Source organism: Manis pentadactyla, chromosome 3 (assembly GCF_030020395.1).
Source record: "Manis pentadactyla isolate mManPen7 chromosome 3, mManPen7.hap1, whole genome shotgun sequence".
Taxonomy (NCBI): Eukaryota; Metazoa; Chordata; class Mammalia; order Pholidota; family Manidae; genus Manis; species Manis pentadactyla.
The window spans coordinates 84,023,307-84,048,328 of NC_080021.1; the positions used below are offsets into that span (position 1 = coordinate 84,023,307).

The 25,022-nt window shown below is 36.6% G+C and overlaps 1 protein-coding gene across 2 annotated transcripts in view; it reads left to right on the forward strand.

The window, feature by feature from the left end:
* Positions 1 to 25,022, forward strand: part of RB1CC1 (RB1 inducible coiled-coil 1) — an 88,803-nt gene that overhangs the window by 10,314 nt on the left and 53,467 nt on the right. For both annotated transcript variants that reach the window (XM_036878955.2, XM_036878957.2), the window contains exons 2-7: positions 9,492 to 9,605; positions 10,508 to 10,627; positions 12,532 to 12,658; positions 12,835 to 13,005; positions 14,393 to 14,595; positions 15,116 to 15,542. In XM_036878955.2, the coding sequence (XP_036734850.2) occupies positions 10,557 to 10,627; positions 12,532 to 12,658; positions 12,835 to 13,005; positions 14,393 to 14,595; positions 15,116 to 15,542 (999 nt within the window). In that variant the 5' untranslated portion in view covers positions 9,492 to 9,605; positions 10,508 to 10,556. The remainder of the gene's footprint in view (positions 1 to 9,491; positions 9,606 to 10,507; positions 10,628 to 12,531; positions 12,659 to 12,834; positions 13,006 to 14,392; positions 14,596 to 15,115; positions 15,543 to 25,022) is intronic.

Here is a 25,022-nt window from a genome sequence, read left to right on the forward strand (position 1 = left end):
GCCGCTGTGAAGCTACAAGATGCCCACCTAAAAACTAATAATCCAAAGCTCAAGGTAGAAATTGGGTTTTTAAAAAGACTCTATACTCTTGGAGGAGCTAAGGTATGAGGAGATGTAGGTAAGGGAAAAGTGGAGATCTGTGATAACTCTTGGAGCTCATGGAAGAGAATGACAGAACTCCTGGACATGTACTGTTTATTTCCCACTTGGCTCTCTGAATTGTTCTTTATGTTTTGTTACCCCAGTAAAATTGTGTAGCCCTTCAAGATAGTTTCAGTTTTGCTATTTCCCTAGATACTGAATAGATGGCTTGAGAGACTTATACATAAAGCTTTCTTAGAGAATCTTGAGTGCCCAGGCATGCTAGGTGTCATCACGGATGGATTCCTCTGATTACAATGACAGACCCTAGGAGCTCTTAACTTAAAGGCATATTTCATTTTTCAGGTCTGTGGGGATTTTTGCTGAAAAACTAAGGCTGAGCAAATAGTTTAAGAGTAAGAAAGCTTTGAATATCCTTTTATACTATATATTGATTAGTGTTGGTGCAAAATGGAAGTTTAATTTGTATGTTTCTATGTATACATGCTTGCTTACAGGAAGTTGTAATATTCACAAAGCCTTGGTGTTTTAAACATTATTTGTATATTCTGCTCATGTTCATGGATTGGCTGCAAATATGATATGCTGAAAGCTGATATATGCTGGGTCCAGACTTACATAACAACATATAGACAGTTTTCTTTGAAAAATCCTGGAAAAGAAAAATTTCTTGGCTGTCTTACCACAATGAAATACAGTTTTCAGAAAGTGTTTCAATAACTTCTGTCAACATAAGAAAAGATGACCAGTAGGTATTGGGGAAAATTAAACTTTTTGCAGCATGCATCGTAGATGATATGGCACATAATTTCTAGCACTCATGCAGCCCTTGTATAGACGTTGCCAGCAGTAAGGATTCAGAATGGAAATGGTTCTTTAGCCTTTTATAGGATGGAGTTGCTTTTCTAATACAACTTAGCACTGGTCAAAAAAAAAAAAAATCCAGAGTAAAAAATCAGGTTATTGATCAAAGCCTTTAGCTATATTATTTTTCTCCTGTTAGAGGGATGGCAAGCCTTTGGAACTGTTCCATAAGTTTTGTTTTTTTTATTTTTATATTTACTTATTATGGAAGTTAAAAACAAAAAATAGGCAGTAGAATAATGAGTCACATGTAACCATCATTGTTTCAAAAGTTTATTATCTTATAGCCAATCTTGTTTCAGTTACATTGTTCTCCTCCCTCCGCTTTTCTCACTGCTTTGGTCTTGTGAATTTTGAAGAAGAGTTTGCCCATAGTATCTCTACAAGGAATATATCTCTACTTTTAAGATGAGAAAATTAAATCTGAGAGAGTGTAATTTACTTTGCTCAAGTTACCTGGCTTGTAAATGGCACAATAGGAATTTAAACCAAGTCTGTTAGGCTCTTCCTTGTAAAAGTCAACTAGTTTTCCTTTATGTCAGATTATAACCAGGAAGGTGGTGTATTCTGGTAGCAGCTAAATAAACATTTAACTAGATTATTACTAAACCCAGTACTTAGAGGTACTTAATTTTTACCATTTTGGTATAGTATACTTCTTCCTTTAATCTTTTTTCCCTCTGCATTCCTTTTACATGATTGCAACAATATTGTATGTGGTGTTTTTATTTAATATTGTATATCTTTTTTAAAATTCCATGTGCTGTTTTACCATATGAATAGGACAATGAGTAGCTAAATAGTAACAATATTCATAAATAGTGAAGTATCATATATATTTCAACTCTTGCAAATTATTTTCTTAATATGATTTTTTATGGTAGAATTACTGACAAGAGAAATGTGTGTTTATGAAACTTGCTTGCCTTCCCCATGTACATGTGTCTGTTGCTTTCCAGGAAGATAATAGCCAATTCCCACCTATAATGTATGAATGTTGAATATTAAAATGTGATTATTGTAATTGTACTATGGAAATTTGCAAACATATACAAAAGTAGACTGTTACAGTGAATTTAATCTATTCATCCGTGTACTGTAGTAGTTACCAGTGTTTTGTTGATCTTACCTATTCCCCTGTCTAACTAACTTTCTCTCCCTCCCCTCTTTTGTTTGTTTGCTAGACTTTTAAATCTTCTCAAATATATTTTACACATTAATTTTTCAGAATTCATTATTTTATAACTGGAGGATGCCATTGTCATATCTCAAAAAGGAATAGTAATATTTCAGTATAATACCTAATCCATATTTAGATTTCCACATTTATTTTAAAGAAGACTATTTACAGCAGTTTGTTTGATTCAGCGTCCGAACAGGTCCACACATTACATTTGGTTATTGTTTCTTCCATCTCCTTTAATAGAGAATTCTTCCTCCCTTGAGTCACTATTCTGTAAGAATGCTCATTTACGAATTTAGCTGATTATTTTCTTCTGTTTGTTTTTTCTCTATACCCGTGTTACCTATAGTAGCTTTCTTAAAGTTATGTTAAGCTTCAGTTCGGGCGGTGGGCAGGACAAGAATGCTTTATAGATGTACCGTGTGCTTTTAGCTGAAGCACAGACGTGTCTGTAGCAAAGTGTTCATGTTTGACAGCCTAATTTAACTGTTAAATTTCTAATAATTATTTTAACATCTACTGATGTCTAGATCCATTATCTTATTGCAAAATGGTCATCTTCTATATTATGTCTGTAGTATTAGCTGGAGTTTTCCATAAAAAGTTTTCTATGAAAAAATGTTTTCCTTCATCAAATATTGGTTATCCTGAAATACAGCTCATGTAGGAAAGAGATGATTAAATGCTTAATTCTTAACTTTTTCAGTTTTATGGTACATTGCTGTCCTAGTTCACTGAGGGTTTCTTTCCCCTTCTTTGGCTATCATTTTGAACAAATGAATTTTCATGGGCTTCATACTAATTATTTGTAATCATTCTTTTTTCTTTTTGCGAGGGCATCTCTCATATTTATTGATCAAATGGTTGTTAACAATAAAATTCTGTATAGGGGACTCAATGCACAATCATTAATCAACCCCAAGCCTCTCAACAGTCTCCAACCTTCTGAAGCATAACGAACAAGTTCTTACATGGTGAACAAGTTCTTACATGGTGAACAAGTTCTTACATGGTAAATAAGTTCTTACATGGTGAACAGTGCAAGGGCAGTCATATCACAGAAACTTTCGGTTTTGATCACACATCATCAAGTCAGATATGATTATTCATTTGATTTTTATACTTGATTTATATGTGAATCCCACATTTCTCCCTTATTTTTTTTTTAAATAAAATGCTGAAGTCATAGGTAGATGCAAGATAAAGGTAGAAAACATAATTTAGTGCTGTAAGAGGGCAAATGTAGATGATCAGGTCTGTGCCTATAGACTAAGTATTAATCCATGCTAGACAAGAGCAACAAAACATCCACAGATGCAGAATATTTCTCTCAAAACAGTGGGGGGTGAGATTCTAAGCCTCACCTCTGTTGATCCCCAATTTCTCACCCGATGGCCCCCCTGCGACTGTGCCTGTCTTAGGTGTTCCTCCCTTGAGGAATCTTACCCGTCTCTGGCTAACCAGCCGTCTTCCTGGGCCATACAGGGAAATGTAAAGTTGGTAAGTGAGAGAGAAGCAATATTCTTTGAAAAGGTTAGCTTTTTACTTCTTTGCAGATTTATGCCCTGTGGCTTCTATGTCCAGCATTTGTCTTGAGGTGTCTTTACCACTTGGTAGAATTATGATACTCGGTAATTTTCGATATGGGTTACGAATTCTACTAAAGGGCTGTAATTAGGAAGGAATGAAGAAGAAAAGTTATAGAAGTAGCAGACGGAAGAAAACATGGGAAGATTGATTATTTCTTTGACATAACTTCTTGTAGAGTAACATAAACATGTATAGGTTTTAACAAACTACTAATTAAATTGCGTACACACATTAACAGAATAGGAATACAGATACATAACAAAAGCAGACCTACAAATACCGGCCATATCCAGTGAAACCAAGAAAACCAGTTACGTACCCTAGGCATTTGTGAAAACTTATCAATAATATGTAATCATTCTTTTGATGCTCAAACTATCCCATTTTAGTCAGTGTGATTCCCTTCAAGTAGATTTGTTTGCCCTTTGATGTAGTCTTATCAATCTTTGATAGATGGTCTAGGCTAAGGTGATTGGTACTTGAGACCTTTGGAATCAGCCACTTCTCCAAAGGTTCCTTTTAGAAAGCACAATACAGGTATGAAGTGCTTCTCATTATCTCTAGGGTTAGAAGGAGACTGCTTACTTTGAATGGCAGCCACCAGTTCAATAGTGCCCAGGGTCACCCTTACTTGCAGCCAGCTGATGAAAATTCAGGAGTCCAGAATTTCCTGGAACAGCTCACAGAACTCTGACAAGTGTTACACTTATGACTGTAATCTTATTATAGTGAAAGGATTCAACTTTCAGTCAGGCAGAAGAAGTCAGGCAGAATTAAAGTCAGGCAGAAGAAGACACACGCAGAACAGTCAAGAAAAGCTGCAAATGCAGAGCTTCTGTTCACTCACCCTCTCTCATGGGGTCAGGGACTGCATTACCTCCCCTTGGCCAGGAAGGGTGACTACACAGAACTGCTAACTAGGGGATCTCACCTGAGTCTTTGGTGTCCAGAGTTTTTATTAGGGCTCTATCACCTACTGCCTATGTAGCTGACCGTTGGTTTCCAGCTCTCCCTGGAGGCTGGACTAATGTCTTTTTAGTCTCCATTTCCTGGAGGTCGGAACTGATAAAGTATGTCCTAAAGCCCCTAGATAAGCAAAGGTACTCCTGTCAGGTGGGACATTTCAGGGGCCTGAAGTTCCCCTCCTGTAGCCCACAGGTAGGGCTAGACCTTCTTTGAGTAAGGCCCCCTCCTCATTACACGGACACTGTGGGTATTTAGTGCTCTAGAGTGGTTGCTGTCTTTTTTTCCAGTGGGTCTGTGGAATATGTATTTTATGAAAAGAGAAGAATTTCTTGGGCATCCATCTCTAAAGTAGTTTTTTGACTGTTTTATTTTATCTCTTAGGTTGAAAATCTTGCTTGTTTGATAGGTGGAATAGTGCCCTTCTTAGGTTTTTATTTCTTTTATTACTGAAGAGGTTTCACATAGTTTCCAATTTGTTAGCTTTTTGAATTACTTCCTCATGCACTTTGCCTATTTTTTGTGGATCTTTGTGCTTTTCTTCTAATTCATTTAAACTTTTTAAAAGATGATTAATCCTTAATTACTTAAAACACTGTCCCACTTACCAGTTTTGAGGAGAAAGTTAAATTACCTCTTGATACTCAAATTAAATGAAAGGGTGGGTAATGGGAAGATTCATCCGTTTTTGGTTGTCTACTCTTTCCCCATTCCCCCATGAGTCAGAAAAAAGTAACTTCTGTGATCTATCCAGAGTCTTGTAGAAAGCAAGCTGGGAAATTGGGCCTGTCTCCTGGAGGGTTTCCTGGCTGCTGCTGCTCTAGTCATTTCCCTGTGTTGTTACTGTTGCAGACAGCGTGTGTTCATGTGGGGCTCCAGTCTTTGACTTAGGTGCCAGTGGAAACCAAGGTATGCACAGCTCTCACTGAATTGGCTGTAGTTGCTCAAGCTTTAGAGCAGAAGTTGGCAGCCATTCTCTGTAAAAGACCAGATCGTTAAGTATTTAGCCTTGGCTGGTCAAGACTCAAGATTAAGGCTATTGTGTAGATGCTTATCTAATTAGAGAAAAAATTCCTCCCCTCCTCTGTCCCATTTGTCCAGAATGGGCCTTACAGGGTGGTGGGCATGCTGTGTGTTCCTTTGCCATCAGTTTGAGCTTTTTTCTAGAGCCACAAGGGACCACTTATGGGGTATGAGCCTAGCAGGCTGGGGTAGAGGCCAACACAATAAGTTTTACTGTCTGAGCAGAGATGCTCAGATCCTCAGTTACCCTTCTCTTCTTCCTGAAGGTCCAGCAGAAGGACTGGTGACCTGCTGGGTCTCTCACTGCAGGTCTGAGATTCTACACCTTGCTGCCCACAGTAGCAGCAGAGTCGCTGACATGTATAGCTGTCACTCACTGTGTGCCCTGGGTAGGAAAAAGCAGCAACTGGGAGTGGAGTGGCATCTGCGACCTCAACAGCTGTCCCTTAGAACAGCACACGCTCAGTCCATGGACTGCAGAGCAGGGGAGGTCCCTGGTGGCACTGCACACTCTTCGGCTGCTGCAGGCAAGTTTCTCCTCTATACATATCTTCAGCTCTGAAGTCCTCAAAATCCCACAGTGCAAAGATGACTCAGGAATAGAAGAATTTTTGGCTTTTACTACATGCCAGGAATCATTCACATCCATGGATCCAAGGAAATCTTATTCTCCCAGTAGGTGCATGCCAGGGTCTTGGATGGTGACTTTCCTTTCTTCTGAAAATCTTCCTGTGTCACATTTTGAAGTGTTCTGTTATCCCAGCCCCTCTTACTTGATCTTGGAGGTTCTTCTGCATCTGACTGTTTTTAGAAAAATTAAGGCTTAAAAAATGATTGCAGAAACTGGTAAAATTGGTGGGGTGAGAAAGTAGTATTGGACTTCCTAAAGGAACTGTAGAATGGCAAGTTATAGAATGTGTGTGATCCATGTGTTTCAGTAGTATATTCATGTTCTACCTTCCTTGATCCAGCCATAGATTTTAATTCTGGTTTTACCACTTTCTTGCTCTGTGACTTTGGGCAGTAGCTGAACTTTTGAGAGCCATGGTTTCGTCATTTGATTGATGGGGATAATATTAGCCTTTCTCACAAGTAGGAATTGTGAGGATATCATGTAGCTGCTATAATCTTTATAGTTCATGTTTCCAGTCAATAGTAGCTGTTGTTTAGCCAACAATATCCATGTCTTTAAAGAAGAAAACAGAGAGAAGTGTCAAGCATATTTTGGAATTGCTTTTACTTGAAAATGCCTAAGATATTCTAGATTCTAGGTGATATTTTTACTGCATAAATGTTGTATGTCACCTTGGGTTCAAGCCCCTGGATCTTTTATTTATCAAGTTTCTGCCTTTAAGCAAGCGGGATAACCTGAATCTTTCTTCATCTACAAAGGGAAGCCCTAATTATATGGGTATCTTATATGTTGTGAAGAAAGTAAGTGAAGTCATGCATATAAAAGTACTGAGCAGAATGGTTCGCATGGACTGAATCACTTAGTAAGTGTTGGCAATGATCATTTTATGTGCTCTATTCATACAACATACGAAATAAGAGCATTTTGTAGCCACAGAAGCCACAAGCCTGACATTTAATCACAGATCACCAGGACTGGTAGATCCATGGGAGCAAAAATGACTTATCTTACTAGTTTAAGATTTTTCTCTTATGTTATTCCAGGATAGGCCCTTGTGGGTAGCTGACAGTAAATGAAGATGTAAAGAATGAAGATCCAGGAGGGGGGATCTGGTTAAAGCTGCCAGCCTGATGGCTATAAACAATAGATAATGGATGAAAACATGGGATACTTTGTTACTTTGGAGACTAAGGATCGGCTGTTTGCCATTTTATTCTGTTAGCTTCCTAGTTATTTTGCCTCATTCACTAAAAGATTCAGTAATAATCTGTAGCATAACAGGAATACATACGTTAGTATATGTTAACTAGGTATCTGTTTACTTGGACTGAGCCTTTGGGACTGCATTTGTAGTCTCTCAGCATCACCCATGAATGGTGGGGGTGAGGGAGTGTGCTCATGATGGATGGAATGGAGCCTTACTTATTGTCATGGAATAACAGTTCTGGAGAAAAACCTGAAGGAATCCTGGGGTGATCTGAAGCATGTGACTTCTTAGCAGTCTTCACAGTGATATAGAAGAATCTTACTGGTATAGGATTATTCACTGATTTTTTTAGAAACTGTCTTAGAGCTAGTTCCCAGAAATGCATGGTCCTTGCTTTAAAGAAGCTTATATTAAATAAAGGTGGGAAATATGAGAAGAAACATCACAATATATGCAAGCATAGAAGCACACATAGAGTATATAGCATAGCTAATTATTTGATTGCATGATTAAAGCTGTGGAAGAAAACATGTAGGGGGAGAGTCAAGCTGGCAAAAGGAGTGATAATAGCTGGTAGAGGAAGGAGGATTCTAAGGGAGTACAAGCCCTGATGAAGACTGACTTTATTTATGTATGTATGTATGTATTTTTTTATTAAGGTATGATTGATATACACTCTTATGAAGGTTTCACATGAAAAAACAATGTGGTTACTACATTTACCCATATTATCAAGTCCCCACCCATACCCCAATGCAGTCACTGTCCATCAGTGCAGCAAGTTGCCAGAGATCCACTATGTCCCTTCTCTGTGATACACTGTCCTCCCTGTGATCCCCCACACCATGTGTACTAAACATAATACCCCTCAGTCCCCTTCTCCCTCTCTCCCCACCCACCCTCCCACACCCCTCTCCTTTGGTAACCACTAGTTCACTCTTGGAGTCTCTTGAGTCTGCTGTGAAGGCTGACTTTAAATGGTACGTTTTGTTCAGGGAGTTTAAGCAGTGTGGTGTTTGGGAGTGAAAAGTTGGAAGTGGTAGGGGATATGAGGGTGGGAGGTTGTGGTGAAGGGGAAGAAGCCATATGTTTTCTGTCTTACTGGATGTTACTGTAGGAGCCAAAGGAAACAGAAGGTGGAACTGGACTGCCTGGGTTTGAATCCTCACTAATTAACCTATGACATTACTTAAGTCCTTAATTCTTAGTTTCCTTATCTATAAAATGAGGATATTACTGTCTACCTCAAAGGGTTTATGTGAGGATCAAGTGAAAGCATTCCACTTAAGAAAACTTTTAGAATAGCTGCCAAGAATATAGTAAACACTGATAAATGGTAGCTGCTGCTGTAAAAATCATAGTCACTGTTGGTTTTATGCAGCAGAAAAACCTGCTCATCCTGGCATCTGGAATGGTCTCCTTGAAGGCAGTGTGGAGGCTGATGGATGAAGGATAAGGAAGACATGGAGGGAGGGGAATGGCATCAGAACTGCACCAGAGTATGGATACCTTGAGGTGGCAGGGCTGTCTTAGAGGCTGTCTGCTACAGGTGCCATTTTTATTCCTGTTGTATGAGAGAAGAAACAAAAACCATAAAGGAGCAAAACTAAGATCATGTGCAGCTAGTGGGGGCCAGAGTCAAACCCGGACAGTCTGACTCCACAGACTGGGCTCTTTTTTTACCATTATATTTTAAGGACTGAGAAATGGCTGTAGGATTTGGTGGTTTGGGGAGTTCTTTGGATGCCTTCCGATGGAGTGGTGTGGGTGGAAGTCGTATGCTTCTGGTTTCAGTGAATGTGGAGGCACAAAAACAGGAGATTACTCCTTCAGAAGGTAATCTTGAAGAGAGTAGTATAACCACATGTTTTGTCACATACTGAATTACTCCTCTCCATAATAATTCAGAAATATTTCTCTTCCAGTTCACTGAATTTAACCAGTAATGCCATTCAGTTGCCAATATAAGCAAAGCAAATATAAGCCAGTTTTAATCGGCTTCTGAAGAAAAGTGATAGTCCTTTTCACAGTGCCTCACGGTAAGTTGCAGTTCCTACCTTTATAACAGTTTTTGATCTAATATATTTAAATAATTTTGAAAATACTAATTTTAAACATTTGCACTTTCCTTCTTCACTGATAATTTTACTCTAAAATTCCTGTGAAAAGAGATCTCATTTTTGTTGTTGTCTTTAATCACTTTCATTAGTCTTTAGGGTTTTTTGCCTCCAGTTAAAAAAATGCTAGATTTTGAAATCTGTTCCTTTATTTTATAGAGAAAGAAACTGTATTTTATACATGAGGTTTTGACTTGGGCAACTAGTTAATGGCAGAGTTCTTTTGACTCTGATTTCTAGATCTGTGCACTTTCCACAGAATGATGTAACTATTAGGGCCACAGTTTCTTATATGGGGCAAATTTAACTCAGTATGAGGTGGTAGAACTCAGCTTAAGAGACAGCTGGTAAGAAAAATTCTGAGTAACTTATTTCCCCTAACTTGGAAGTAGTGGCTACTATTTGCTATTACTAAGTTTATCTTAAGACAAGTTTTTATTGTTACAAGGAAGAAGCGGGGGAAGAACTTTTGGACTTAGGAAGATATTTGACTATGTTTTTATATTTATTTTTTTCTTAATATAGAGGGATACATGAGAGCTTTGTGAAATGTACACATAACTTTTATTCTAACCACTGGTCTCTTTCTTCCTTAAAGCAAATTAGTTTTTCATGACAGAACAGCTATAATACTCTTCAGTACTCTCATTTATTACTTTTTTTTGAGCAACAAGTTTACTGAATTGCCCAGTTAGCCATCTTAGCCATCAAAACCTATTTTGGTTTTTAAATTATTTATTTAGTACAACTGTGCTATGTCTTATGTGAGGGTATTTGTATTTGCAGTGTGTTTGTAAAATTGACCACTTGTCTGTTTCTTTTAGTAACTGTATCCAAGTGTGAGAGAAACTCACAGAACCCAGAGAAATCATCATGAAGTTATATGTATTTCTGGTTAACACTGGGACTACCCTGACATTTGACACTGAACTCACAGTGCAGACGTGAGCTGCATTTCATTTATTCTCATCAGTATTGCATTTTGTGTATGCAAAAAGTTAAGAATGATTTTGAGAAAACCATTCTTTTGTTAAATAACAGTAGCAATATAGCAAGTCTTAAATCTTTTATCTTAGCATACTACATATGCAATTGTCATCTTTCTCCAAAATGCTAAAATTAAATACATTAAATTGTGTGTTCTGTTTGTGGGGATATATTATCCACAATTTAAAAAAAAACCTTACCTGCACTGATTTCAAACTGAAGCTATCAGAAGTAAGTTTTCATAGCTGATTACTATTAAATTTCATAGGACATTGCTAAGGGAATTTCTAGCTATGGCAACATGTATCAGTCCTGTGCTTTTTAGTGATTTTCTTTTTTTCTCCTCATATGAGTGAAGTCAGTAGTGTTTGTTTTCTCAGTTAGTGGGACTTAATGGCTAGTAACTCTCCAGCTTTGCAAGGTTTCAAATATTTGACTAACAAATTCCTTCTTATATTTGTGAAAAATAGGGAGAGGTCTCAGTGTGGGGAGGATATGTTTTGTGGCCACACAGGAAGGAAATAGAGGAGCAAATATTTCCAAACCTTAAATTTTTATAGTGGCCATAATAGTCAAGACTTGACAGCAATACAGAATAAAAAAATCTGACACTGATATTACAATTAATTTGTAGAATTAATAATCTTAGTTTTAAAAATGGAATTACGTAAAAATAGAAATACCATTTGACCCGGGAATTCTGCTCCTAGGAATTTACCCAAAGAATACAAGTTCTCAGATTCAAAAAGACATATGCACCCCTATGTTTATAGCAGCACCATTTACAATAGCCAAGAAATGGAAGCAACCTAAGTGTCCATCAGAAGATGAATGGATAAGAAAGAGTGGTACATATACACAATGGAATACTATTCAGTCATAAGAAAGAAGGAAATCCACATTTGCAACAACGTGGATGGAGCTAGAGGATATTATGCTCAGTGAAATAAGGCAGCGAATAACGACAAATACCAAATGATTTCCCTCATTTATGGAGTATAACAACGAAGCAAAACTAAAGGAGGAAAATAGCAGCAGACTTACAGACTCCAAGAAGGGACTAGTGGTTACCAAAGGGGAGGGGTGAGGGAGGCGGGTTAGGAGAGAGGAAGAAGGGGATTGAGGGGTATTATGATTAGTACACATGGTGTGGGGGATCATGGGGAAGACAGTGTAGCACAGAGAAGACAAGTAGTCTGTGGCATCTTCAGTGATGGACAGTGACTGCAATGGGGCATGGGGGGGACTCGATAATAAGGGTGAATGGAGTAGCCACATTGTTTTTCTTGTGAAACTTTCATTAGATTGTATATCAATGATACCTTAATAAAAAAAAACAGTTACCAAATAAAAAATAAAAAATAAATAAAAATGGAATTGTAAAATTTTTTTAAATGTACGTTCTAGATTTTATAAAAATTTTACTTGTTAAGGGTTGATTGTTCTGAAATGCAGGAAAGGAAGCAATTTTCATATGGTTTCGACTCAGTGTAGTTTGTATAATATTATGTGGGGATTTTAACATCCTTTGTTCTAAGGATTTTTATGGACCTAATGTGAATTTGAACATAATCCTGCCTGTTATATAAAGAGCGCAGAAATAAATACATCTATTGTGTGTATTTAGTAGACTCACTTTTAGATGTGATATATGGGTGATATATTCACCTGAGTATCAGCCAATTAATTATAGAATCCAATTCCAGAAACAGAAAGCTTGTATTTTTTACTAGTATTCTTGGTGAGAAATTTTAGGGTGAAATTCATTGTCTTCAGATATTTTACATAGTGCTACTTTGATAATGAAAAAGTTTATCACTGGGTAAATGGAAATAACTGATTTTTGCCTTTTTCTAAAAAGTGTGGCAGACCTTAAGCATGCCATTCATAGCAAATACAAGATTGCTATTCAGCATCAGGTGCTGGTGGTCAATGGAGGAGAATGCATGGCTGCAGACAGGAGAGTGTGCACCTACAGTGCTGGGACGGTAGGTGTCTAAGAGCCCTGCCATTCAGACATGTGCCAGCTTCACACCACATTGGGGATCCGGAGCTCAGCATTCAAAAGGGGGTCTCATCTGCTTCCTATGTTGAGGGCAGTGCACACACTCAATGTTTTCAACATTTTACTTATGTTTCCTTTTCTTTGCATTTACTTCTGTAGGACACAAATCCAATTTTTCTTTTTAACAAAGAAATGATCTTATGTGATCGTCCACCTGCTATTCCTAAAACTACCTTTTCAGCAGAAAATGACATGGAAATAAAAGTTGAAGAGTCTCTTATGATGCCTGCAGTTTTTCACACTGTTGCTTCAAGAACACAACTTGCAGTGGTAAGATACAAATATAATTACTTTTTCAGACATAACACTTATTTACCCCTCATACATTTTAAAATTAGAAATTGGTGTATTTAACACAGTGATGTTACTTACATATTTGGTAATATTTACATGAATTATTAGCTTATTAGGCATTGGCAAACATTGTAATGAATTGATTGCTTCTTGAAGTGTTTAAATCTAAATAGCCAGTGTTCCAGATTATGGAGGAAGCATGCAAAAAAAATCATGAAAAATAACAAACTTGTTTTGAAAAAATATTTTCTGAATAATATGTCTTGGTTTTAAATTTTAGGCCCGTACATTATTAGTCATTCTGCATTTGCAAATAACTACAAGATCTTAGAGTAGAAAAGCTGTTTTAAACATGTCCGATTTCTTTCCTAAAAGATGGCATGTAGATAATGGCTTCTGAACATTGCTTTAATCAGTAAACTACATATGTTAGAATAGACATAGGTGATAAGAGCTTACATAATTCTAAAAAATGTGACTATTTCCTCCATATCCATATTTCAGTCCTTGAGAAAAACCAAGTGTCTTCCCAATACATTCCTCTTATATTGCCTCCTACCATCTGTTTTTCCTTTCTGACTTGCTACTGCTTTACTGTAATATTGGCTCTAAGCTATCAGTAGTGAGACACATTTTACTTTCAGACATGAAAAAATGTTTTGAATAAACCAAATAACAGTACTTACCTTTTGTAAAAATAAACAAGTTAATAAAGAATAGATTTTTATTGAGTGTTAATATTTACTTTTTAAAGTAAATCTCTTAGAGCAGTTAGTATTTAAGTAGTATATACATTCGTGAAACAACCCAGTTTTTCACTTAGGATACAACATAAAAAAGAGAATAAACATCTTTCTAGAACGTAATTAATAAGCATTAAAGAGTCCAGGAATGTTTTTGGGAAAACAAAGTTATGTTTAAAAGCAAAAAAAGCTATAAATGAAATTCATATATTAAATTCCTTTAGATTTCTTTTCTGATTAACTAGAAAAGAACAGTCTTGGTTTAGAAATACAGGCATACCTCATTTTATTGTACTTCATTTTATTGTGCTTCATATATACTGTGTTTTTTACAAATTGAAGATTTGTGGCTACCCTACATTGAGCAAGCCTTTGCTGAGTTGCTCTTTGTAGATGCTCTACCAGTATATAGTCACAGCAGCAATGAGTTGGGAGTTTCTCTTCCTCTTCACTAATACAGCAACAAGCAGGAATGATAAGATAAATTAAAACATTCCCTTGACAATGCTTTCTTTAAAATGTGTTTAGAATATATCCATGCATACTAGTAAGTTCACATATGCAAACGTGCATACAAATGTTAGGTTCTTTCACTGTTTGTTTCTTCTTTTTCAATATAGGAAATGTATGAAGTTGCCAAGAAACTTTGCTCTTTCTGTGAAGGTCTGGTCCATGATGAACATCTTCAACACCAAGGCTGGGCTGCAATCATGGCAAATCTAGAGGACTGTTCAAATTCATACCAAAAACTACTTTTCAAGTTTGAAAGTATTTATTCAAATTATCTGCAATCCATAGAAGACATCAAGTTAAAACTTACTCAGTATGTTTGCCATTAAAATGGATGATAAGATGTTTGCTTAAATTACCTGTGCAATTTATCAATTTTAGTAACTACAATTTTGTTTCTAATAGGCCATGTATTTATTTTAAAGGAAGTTCATGTTATGAGACTTATGACTTTTATAGTCTCTAAAATTTAAAAGTTTTGGTCAATCTTACATATTTTAAGGATCTCTCACATTTCTTTTTCTTGTCTTGTTTTCTTAATGAAAAGGCTCAAAATACTTTTGAAATCATTTATAAACCCAAGAATCTTTGCCTCCTTGCCCTGCTACCAACTTTACAATAAAGTAAAGCAAAATGTAAAAACATATCTAATGAAAATGGAAGTTTTCAGACATTAGGCAACTGAGGAAAATTTTCTTTTCTAAATATTGCCATATGATATAGCTAAGATAGTCGTAAGGTTGTGTATCTGATAAAATGTTATCTATGTCTAAATGCTAATCTCTCACTAGAGCCGTCCTATTATTTTACTGACAGACATTTTGTATTTTAAGTTTAGGAACTGCAGTTTCCATAATGGCCAAGATCCCGCTTCTGGAGTGCCTGACCAGACATAGTTACAGAGAATGTTTGGGAAGACTGGATTCTTCACCTGAACATGAAGGCCCAGAGCAGGTTGAGATGAAAACTTCCACTGATCCGGTGCTCTCTCCTGATCTGCCCAGAACAGCTAACCAGTCCTCATTAACCTTACTTCACAAGTCAGTGGAACATGCAGCCCCAGATACCACAGATGCTGAGAGTGGAAAAGAAATGAAAGAATCTTGTCAAAGCACCATCTGTCAGGGTGAAGCTCCAGTAGATACTAAAGATGGTGATCCACCTTTTTTTAATGTATCTTTGTTAGACTGGATAAATGTTCAAGACAGACCTAATGATGTGGAATCATTGGTCAGAAAGTGCTTTGATTCCATGAGCAGGGTAAGTATTGTCAGTTTCTTGATGTTTCTTGTGTCATTTTAACTACTTTAGATTGTATTATTTGTACTAAATATTTTATGTAATGGATGGACAGGTTTTACGTTGTTGCTGAAGCCTTGAAGTAAAACTGCATAGTTTTGACCTTGGACAAATCAAATCATTTAACTTGCAAACCTTCTTTATGAAGTGATAATAAGTATGTGAAGATTATTAGAGGTAAATAGGTAAAATTTCTATTGCGTTGTCATGCTTTAAAGTGTCTACTCAAATGGTGATGATGCTTTTGGTAGTGGTAGAAACATTTTTTTCCTAGCCCTGTAAAGTTAATTGGATGTTTTAATACCTATCCCTTTTATCTGTTCCTCAGTTAGGCTCTTTCATCTGTTCAGTAAAACCTGATCAGTCTTAGTGTTTCCATTTTTGAGCTGTGAGTACTGAGCACTCTCTGTAAATAAAAGTCAATAGGTAAAATGGTAGTATTTGGTCACCTCTGGCCTGCCCTATTAATTTAATAACAGATCATATGTTCACATTTACAGATGATGATGACTTTCAAACATTTTTTGGAAAAATATTAAAAGATATAAGTCTGTTTTTACCTTCACAGTTAAATTTTGTTTTTTAGACACTGAGAATCATTTACATTCAGTAAAATACACAAGTTCTTGAGTGGGTAGTTCATGGAGTAACCACCACCCAAAAGAAGATACTAAACTTTTCCTTTTCCCAGAAAATCCCTGTGTGCTCCTTTCTAATCAGCATTGTCTTGGAGGAGACCTCTTTTTGACTTTTAAAAGGGGAAAATTTAAATACTGCATCTGCCTGAGATATTCTGTAATTCAAAACTCAGACATTGGATTTTTAGTTGTATTTTGTAATTATGGTAAGCTTGTGTTTTGGATTAAGTTCTCCCCCAGATGCACTTACAGAAACTTAAACCTCTTCATATCTGATCCATAATCTGATAGAATATCTTTGAAGCCAGAAAGGAAGTTGATAGGGACACATGTTTCAGTGATGCAGAAATATGACCTTGTATTTTGAAGGCTGCTGTTGTCTAAAGGTAAATGGCAGAAACAGCTAAACTTTCCTGAAAGGGCACTCATTTGGGAAAGATACTTCATCTTTGATTAATTACTGAGAAGACAGGCATTGCCTGGAATGCCTGGTAAATAGCACATAGTTTTCTTGTTTAAATCATACAACAGTAAAGTGGAAAACTTTAAATCCTTGGTTTCTCCTTAATTCTTTCAATATCTATTTCACTGATGACACCTTGTAGAGTAAGCATTTCATGTTGGCCATTTATAATTGTCATCAAAGGAAACTTAAGACATTTGTTCCTGGTCATAGGAGTATGTAATTTGCAAAGATTACTTCCACAAATGAATGAAAACTAGTGTTCTGTTTAAACTATTGACATTTAGTAGCCAAGAAATTTCAACTACGATTGTGGAATATCAACTATGCTTATAATTAGGATGAAAGAGGCATTATTTTTTAAAATTCCACTTGCATCAGAGATCAAGGCTACAGACTATGAAGAGAACCACATTTTTTTTCCTAGTGGATTCTTTTTTTTTTGTTTTAATTGAAGTATAGTTGATACACAATCTTAGTTTCAGGCATACAACACAGTGGTTCACATGTTAACCCGTATTAAATCCTCACCACAACTAGTACGGTTACTGTCTGTCAGCAAAGGAAGATGTTACAGAATCATTGGTTATATCCTCCATGCTGTACTACCATCCCTATGACCAACTTATATTATGATTGAGAATTTTTGTGCCCCTTTATCCCCCACCCTACCCACCCATTCCATCCCCTCCCCCATGGGAACCACCAGTCACTTCTCAGTGTTTTTGGGTCTACTGCTCTTACATTAATTTTGTTTTTGCTTTGTTTTTAGATTCTACCAATAAGTGAAATCATATGGTATTTGTAATTTTCCACCTTGCTTATTTCACTTAGCATAATGGTCTATCCATGTTGTCACAAATGGCAGGAGTTCTTTCTTTTCTATGAGTGAACAGCATTCCATTGTGTTCAGGTACACGTGCTCTTTATCCATTCATCTATTCATTGGCACTTTGGTTTCGTCCATATCTTGGTTATTGTAAAATAATGTGGCGGTAAACATAGGGGTGGGGTGCATATATCTTCTCAAATCAGGGATTTTTTTCCCTTTTGGTAAATTCCTAGAAGTGGAGTTACTGGGTCATACGGTGTTTTTATTTTAAGATTTTTGAGGACCTTCCATACTGCTTTCCATAGTGGCTCCACCAATTTACATTTCCACCAACAGTGCACAGGGGTTCCCTTTATTCCACATACTCACCAACACTTGTTATTTCTTGTCATTTGGATAGTGGCCATTATTTTTTTTTAATTTTATGTCCCTTGCCTCAAGAGACATGTCCAGAAAAATATTGCTTATGCTTATGTTCAAGAGATTTTTGCCTATGTTTTTCCTCAGTTTTATGGTTTCATGGCTTATGTTTGGGACTCTCATCCATTTTGAGTTTCCTTTTGTGCATGGAGTTTAAAGAGTAATCAATTTTCATTCTCTTGCATGTAGCTGTCCATTTTTCCCAGCACCAGTTATTGAAGAGACAGTCTTTTCCCCATTGTATATTCATGACTCCTTTATCATGTCTTAATTGACCATATATGTGTGGATTTATATCTGGGCTCTCTGTCCTGTTCCATTGATCTATGGGTCTGTTCTGGTACCAGTACCATACTGTTTTTGATTACTGTAGCTTTGTAGTATAGCTTGAAGGTGCAGAACATGATACCCCCAGCTTTGTTCTTCTTTCTCAGGATTGCTTTGGCTATTTGGGATCTCTTGTAGTTCCATAAGAATTTTAGGATTATTTGCTCTAGTTCATTGAAAAATGTCATGGGTATTTTTGTAGGGATTGCATCGATTATGTAAATTGCTTTGAGAAGTATTGTCATTTTGACAATATTAATTATTCCTATCCATGAGCAGGGGATAGATTTCCATACTTCTGTGTCTTTTTAAATTTCTCTCATCAGTGTCTTAGTAGTTTTAAGAATACAGGCCTTTTACCCCCTCGGTTAGATTTATTCTTAGGTGTTTTATTCTTTTTTGATGCAATTGTAAATAGAATGATTTTCCTTTCTCTTTCTAGTTCACTGTTAGTATATGCAAATGCAACAGATTTCTGTGTATTAATTTTTTATCCTGCAACTTTGCTGTATCCATTTATTAGTTCTAATAGTTTTCAGTGGAGTCTTTAGGTTTTTCTATATGTAGAACCATGGCATCTGCAAAGAGTGACAGTTTTACTCCTTCCTTACCATTTTGGATGCCTTTTATCTCTAGTTTGTCTGATTGTCGAGGGTGAATAAAAGTGGTCAGAGCGGGCATCCTTGTCTTGTTCCTGATCTTAGAGGGAAAGCTTTTAGCTTTTTGCCATTGAGTATGATGTTAGCTGTGGGTTTGTCATATGTGACCTTTATTATGTTGAGGTACGTTCCCTCTATAAACATTTTGTTGAGAGGTTTTATCATGAATATATGTTGAATTTTGTCAAATCCTTTTACAACAACTATTGAGATGATCATATGGTTTTTATTCTTCCTTTTGTTAATGGGGTATATCACATTGGTTTTATGAATATTGTGCCGTTCTTGCAATAAATCCCACTTCGTCATGATGGATGATCCTTTTGATGTATTTTTGAATTTGCCTTGCTAATAATTTAATGAGGATTTTTGTATCTATATTCATCAAGGATATTTGTCTATATAGTGTCCGTGTCTAGTTTTGGTATTAGAATGATGCTGGCTCATATATGAGTTTGGAATTATTCTCCTTTTTACTTTTTGGAGTACATTAAGGAGGATAGGTATCAGCTCTTCTTTACATGTTTGGTAGAATTCAGCTGTGAAGTCAACTCCCGGGACCTGGACTTTTATTTGTTGGGAGTTTTTTGAATACCAGCCCTGTTACTGGTAATTGGTCTGTCTAGATTTTCTGTTTCTTTCTGGGTTGTCTTGGAAGGTTGTACTTTTCCATTTCTTTTAGGTTGTCCAATTTATTGACTTATAATTTTTCTTAACATTCTTTGATAATTCTTTGTATTTCTGTTGTATCTATTATGACTATTTCTTTTTCATTTGTACTCTTTTTTTCCTTGACAGCCTAGGACTGTCTACTCTATTTTCTCAAAGAACCAACTCTTGGTTTTGCTGATTTTTTTCCCCATTGTTTTATTCATCTCTATTTTATTTCTGCTCTGATATTTATTATGTTCCTCCTCCTACTAACTTTGGGTTTCATCTGTCATTTTCTAGTTTCTTTCATTGTGAGTTTAGACTGTTTATTTGGGATTGTTCTTGTTTCTTGAGGTAGACCTTTATTGCTGTGTACTTCCCTCTTAGAGCTGCTTTTGCGGCATATGGCAAATTTTGGACTGTTGTATTTTTGTTTTCATTTTTCTCCAAGTATTGTTTGATTTATTCTTTGAGTTGTTCATTGATCCATTATTTAGAAGCATGTTGTTTAGCTTCCATGTGTTTGTGGGCTTTTTTGTTTTCTTCCTTATTCATTTCTAGTTTTGTACTATTGTGGTCTGAGAAGTTGCTTGATACAATTTTAATGTTTTTTAATTTATTGTGGCTCTTTTTATGGCCTAGTATGTAATCTCTTCTGGAGAATGTTCTATGTACACTTGAGAAAAATGTGTATCCTGTTGCTTTTGGGTGGAATATTCTGTAGCTGTCTGTTAAGTCCGTGTTGTTCAGTGCCTTTTTTTCCTTATTTTCTGTCTAGTTGATCTATCCACTGATGTAAGTATGAGTTAAAGTCCCTTAATAAGATTAAGTTGCAGTCTGTTTCTCCCTCTAGTTCCATTAATATTTATTTTGCATATTTATGTGCTCCTATGTTGGGTGTGTAGATATTTATAATTGTTATATACTCTTGTTGGACTGATCCCTGTATCATTATGTCTTTGTCTCTGTTACTTTCTTTGTTTTGAGGTCTAATTTTGCTTAGACAAGTACTGCTACTCCTGTTTTTTTTCCCCCTGTTATTGACAAAATAATTTTCCATCACTTCACTTTCAGTCTGTTTATGCTTTTCAGTCTGAAATGAGTCTGGTAGGCAGCATATAGATGGGTCTTTGTGTCTTTATTCATTCTGCCACCCTATGTATTTTGATTGGTGCATTCAGTCCATTTAAGGTGGTTAGATATGTACTTACTCCATTTTATTGTTGCCTGGTTGTTTTTGTAGTTCACCTCTGAATCCTCCTCTCTATACTCATTATTTTGTTGATTTTCTTTAGTGTTGTGATTGGATTTCTTTTTTTTTCTTTTAATTAATTTTTTTTTATGTGTTATTATTTTTCAGTTTGTGGTTACCATAAGGTTCCTGGATAGTTACCTAAATGTGTAACAGGTAAAAGTACTTCTTTTTTCTTCTAACCGCTCCACAATTTGTGTGTTAAATGTCATAATCTGAATTCTTTGTGTATCCCTTGATTGATTTTGTGTATAGTTGATAGTACTTTTTTTTTAAATGTCATACGTGCTTAGTAAGTAATTGGTCTACTACCTTTAGTGTGGGTTCATTTTCACTGATGAAAAATATTTATGCTTAACATTTCCAGCTGTAGAAGTCCCTTTAACACATCCTGTAAGGTCAGTTTCATGGTGCTGAATTCATTTAACTTTTATTTGTCTGAGAACTTTGAATCTTTCCTTTAATTATAAATGATAACCTTGCTCAGTAGAGGATTCTTGATTGAAGGGCTTTCTGTCTCAATACATTAAATATTGTTGTCACTCCTTTCTGGCCTGTAACGTTTCTGCTGAGAAATCTACTGATAGCCTGATGGGGTATCCCTTAGTAATTTCTTGCCTCTCTCTAGCTGCTTTCACTACCCTCTCTTTATTCTTAATCTTTGTCATTTTTATTATTATATGTTCTTGGTATTGTCTTCCTGGGGTTCCTTTTGTTAGGGACTCTCCAGCTTCCAGGATTTGGGTGTCTATTTCCTTCTCCAGATTGGTGAAGTTGTCAGCAATTACTTACTCAAAGAGACTTTCTACTCTTTTGTTTCTCTCTTCTCCTTCTGGTACTCCTATTATGCAAATACAGTTTCATTTGGAGTTGTCACACAGCTCTCAGCATTCTTTCCTTCCTAGAGATTTCATTTTTTCTCTGTTCATTAACTTCATTGTTTTCCTGTTCTCTAATTTCCATTTTATTGTCTCCTTTACTTGCAGCAATCTAGCATTCATTACCTCCATTGTATTTTTCATTTCAGTTAGTTTTCTTCAGCTGAGTTCCTCTTTTTTAGCTCTTCTTTTTGTTGAAGTCCTCCCTGAGATCAACAGTATTTTTCTGCAGTTCACTGAGCATATTTATACCTGTTGCTTTGAAGTCTTTGTCAAGTTTAGTGATCTGTTTCATTTGGCCCTCCTTCTGGTGTTTTTTTCTCCTGTTACACTGTTTATCTTCTCATTTTAATTGGGTTTCTGTGTTTCTTCCTTTGCATTACATAGTTTGCTGTGCCTCCTGGTTTAGTAAGTAATGACTCTATGAAGAAGGTGTACTGTGGTGCCCAGAATCTCAAGACTCTTTGCTCACCTCTCCCTGGTTCTCCTTTGCCATAGAGCTCCAGTTGTTGTCATTGAGCTGTGGGCAGGGCCACCTTTCTGCCTGTCTGCCAGCAGTTCCTGATCTCTCTCAGCAGAGGCCCTTTGTGGGCTTAGTTAGCAGCATTTCTGCTGGGATCATTGTGGGTGGATGGGTGCACAGGGAAGCAATTGGTGGTTGAGTCACCAGCAGTGGGTATGGAGGTTTGGGGGCTTTCAAAGCACACCTGTCCACTTGGGCTGGGGGAGGGCTTGGGAAGCATCACCTACCTGACCTCCTGTGGAAGTAAGTTCCATCCAAACCCTGCCCCTGTTGCACTCCCGCCAGTAAATCTTTTGAACTGCCACGTCTGTGTTGGGTCTCAGCGGGACTGGCAGAACATGTTAGTCCTTCACAAGCACTAGGGGTCTCAGCCTCACAGAATGCTCCAGCTCTCCCTAATATCCAGCCCTGCTAAATCACCAGAACCCAAGGCAGTGTGGATTCATGTTCTCAGAGCAGATCTCCAAGGCCAGGTGTGCAGAGTTCCTGATTTCTTATCCCTGCCATACTCTGTTCCTCTTCCTCCCACCTGTGGGCTGAAATGCAGGAAGGGCTGGGGTACCAATGGATCGTGGCTCTGCCACTTTACCCTTCTCTGTGTGGTCTTCACCAGGTGTAGGTGGTCTGGCAGGGTTAGTTGTATTTGCTGTAGTTGCTTCCTTGGGGTGTCTGTGTGGGAGGTTTCGACCTTGCCTTCCAACTCCACCATCTTTTTTGCCAGAAGTCTCAAGAACCACTTTTTGAAAGGACTTGAAATTGCCTTTATGTTGGCATGTTTAAATGAAATCTCACAGAGCCATAGGTTTTATTCACTTTGTATCACAAGAGAAGAAAAAAATACAGAAATTAGCTATCATATTATTACTAGCAAAATTGTTATAGTAATACTACTTATTACATTATTGAATTTCAGACGTTAATGACTACTTTCTTAGGACAGGGCAACACTACCTGAAGGTCTTGTGATATTTCACATGACTGTTACATTGTTTAAGCCAAACCTAAAGTTTTAATTCGGTTGTACTAATTCCCCGTAAAGTTAGTGAAGGGCAGCTAGAACTTGGCCTGTCACACAGCACTCTGAACAGCTGCATGCCCATTAGGCTTTCTTTTTTTTCCATTATTGTTCATATATATCTTTTTTTTTTTTTCATCTTTGTCACAAGTATTTATTTTTCTTACTTATGTTGTCCTACAATGGTTCATGGATAAATTTCAATTTTGAAAACTAGCATGGCTTCTTTTTTATTAAGCTATTTTATCTTGGCATTTTGTTTTTATTTTAATGACTAATTCAAGTAATCATTCATCACATATTTATTGAGCGAACACTATGGTGACAGATACTATCTTAGCACTAGCATATAAGGTAAACAAAACAAGCAAGGACTGTGCCTTCACAAAGTTTAAAACCTAGAAAGAATACATTGGTATTATTAGGTCATACAAATTTAGTTTGATTGCAATTCCAAAAATGATCAATATTCTCAATCTCCCACCTAGATCAGTTACTGTATAAATGGTTTGATTTTGACTGACTCATAACAAAGAAGTTTTGCTTTATTGTTTAAAAATGTCAACTTTTGCTACTCTGGGTAGATTAAATTCATTTGAGTGTAGTGCCCAATCATTGAAAGAACTCTTAACAATATATATATATATTTTTTGAGAGGACATCTCATATATATCTTATGTTGGTTTCAAATGTACACCACAGTGGTTCAGTAGTCCCTGTGATCAACTTATATTGTGATTGCGAATTATTGTGCCCCTTTATCCCTCTTCCCTTTGGGTAAACACTAGGCACTTATCAGTGTCTGTGAGTCTATTGCTGTTTTTTTCCTTCTGTTTTACTTTGTTTTTATATTCCACAAATAAGTGGAATCATACGGTATTTGTCTTTCTTCGCCTAGCTTCTTTCACTGAGCATAATACCCTCTAGATCCATCCAAGTTGTTGCATAGGAGGATTTCTTTTCTTTTTATGGCTGAATAGTATTCCATTGTGTATATGTACCACATTTTCTTTATCCATTTCATTTACAATGGATACTCAGGTTGCTTCCTATATCTTGGCTATTGCAAATAGTTTGGCAGTAAACATAAGGATGCATATATCTTTTCAAATCAGGGATTATGCTTTCTTCAGGTAAATTCCTAGGAGTACAACTACTGGGTCAAATGGTATTTCTATTTTTAGTTTTTTGAGGAACATCCATACTGCTTTTGACAGCGGTTGCACCTATTTACATTCCCACCAACAGTGTAGGAGTGTTCCAGTTTCTCTGCATCCTCACCAGCATTTGTTGTTTCTTATCTTTTGAAAGATTACCATTCTGCCTGATGTGAGATATGTCATGGTTTTAACTTTCATTTACCTGATGATTAGTTATGTGGGTGGAGCATCTTTTGATGTGCCTGTTGGCTATTTATATTTCTTCATTGGAGAAGACTCATTAGTTGTTTTTTTTTTAACAGCTTCAAATATATTTTAATGGATCCCTCATCCATGAAATATTCCTTAGCTTTCCTATTCATTTTTTATTTTTCATTAAGGCATTACTGACATACATTCCCATGAAGGCCTCACACGAAAGAACAATGTGGTCACCATGTTCACCCTTACCATCAAGTCCCCACCCACACCCCGCTGTAGTCACTGTCCATTGGTGCAGCAAAATGCCACAGGTTCACTGTTTGCCTTCTCTGTGCTATACTGTCTTCCATGTAACCCCTCACTCCAGGTGTACTAAACATAATACCCCTTAATCCCCTTCTCCCTTCCTCACCACCTGCCTT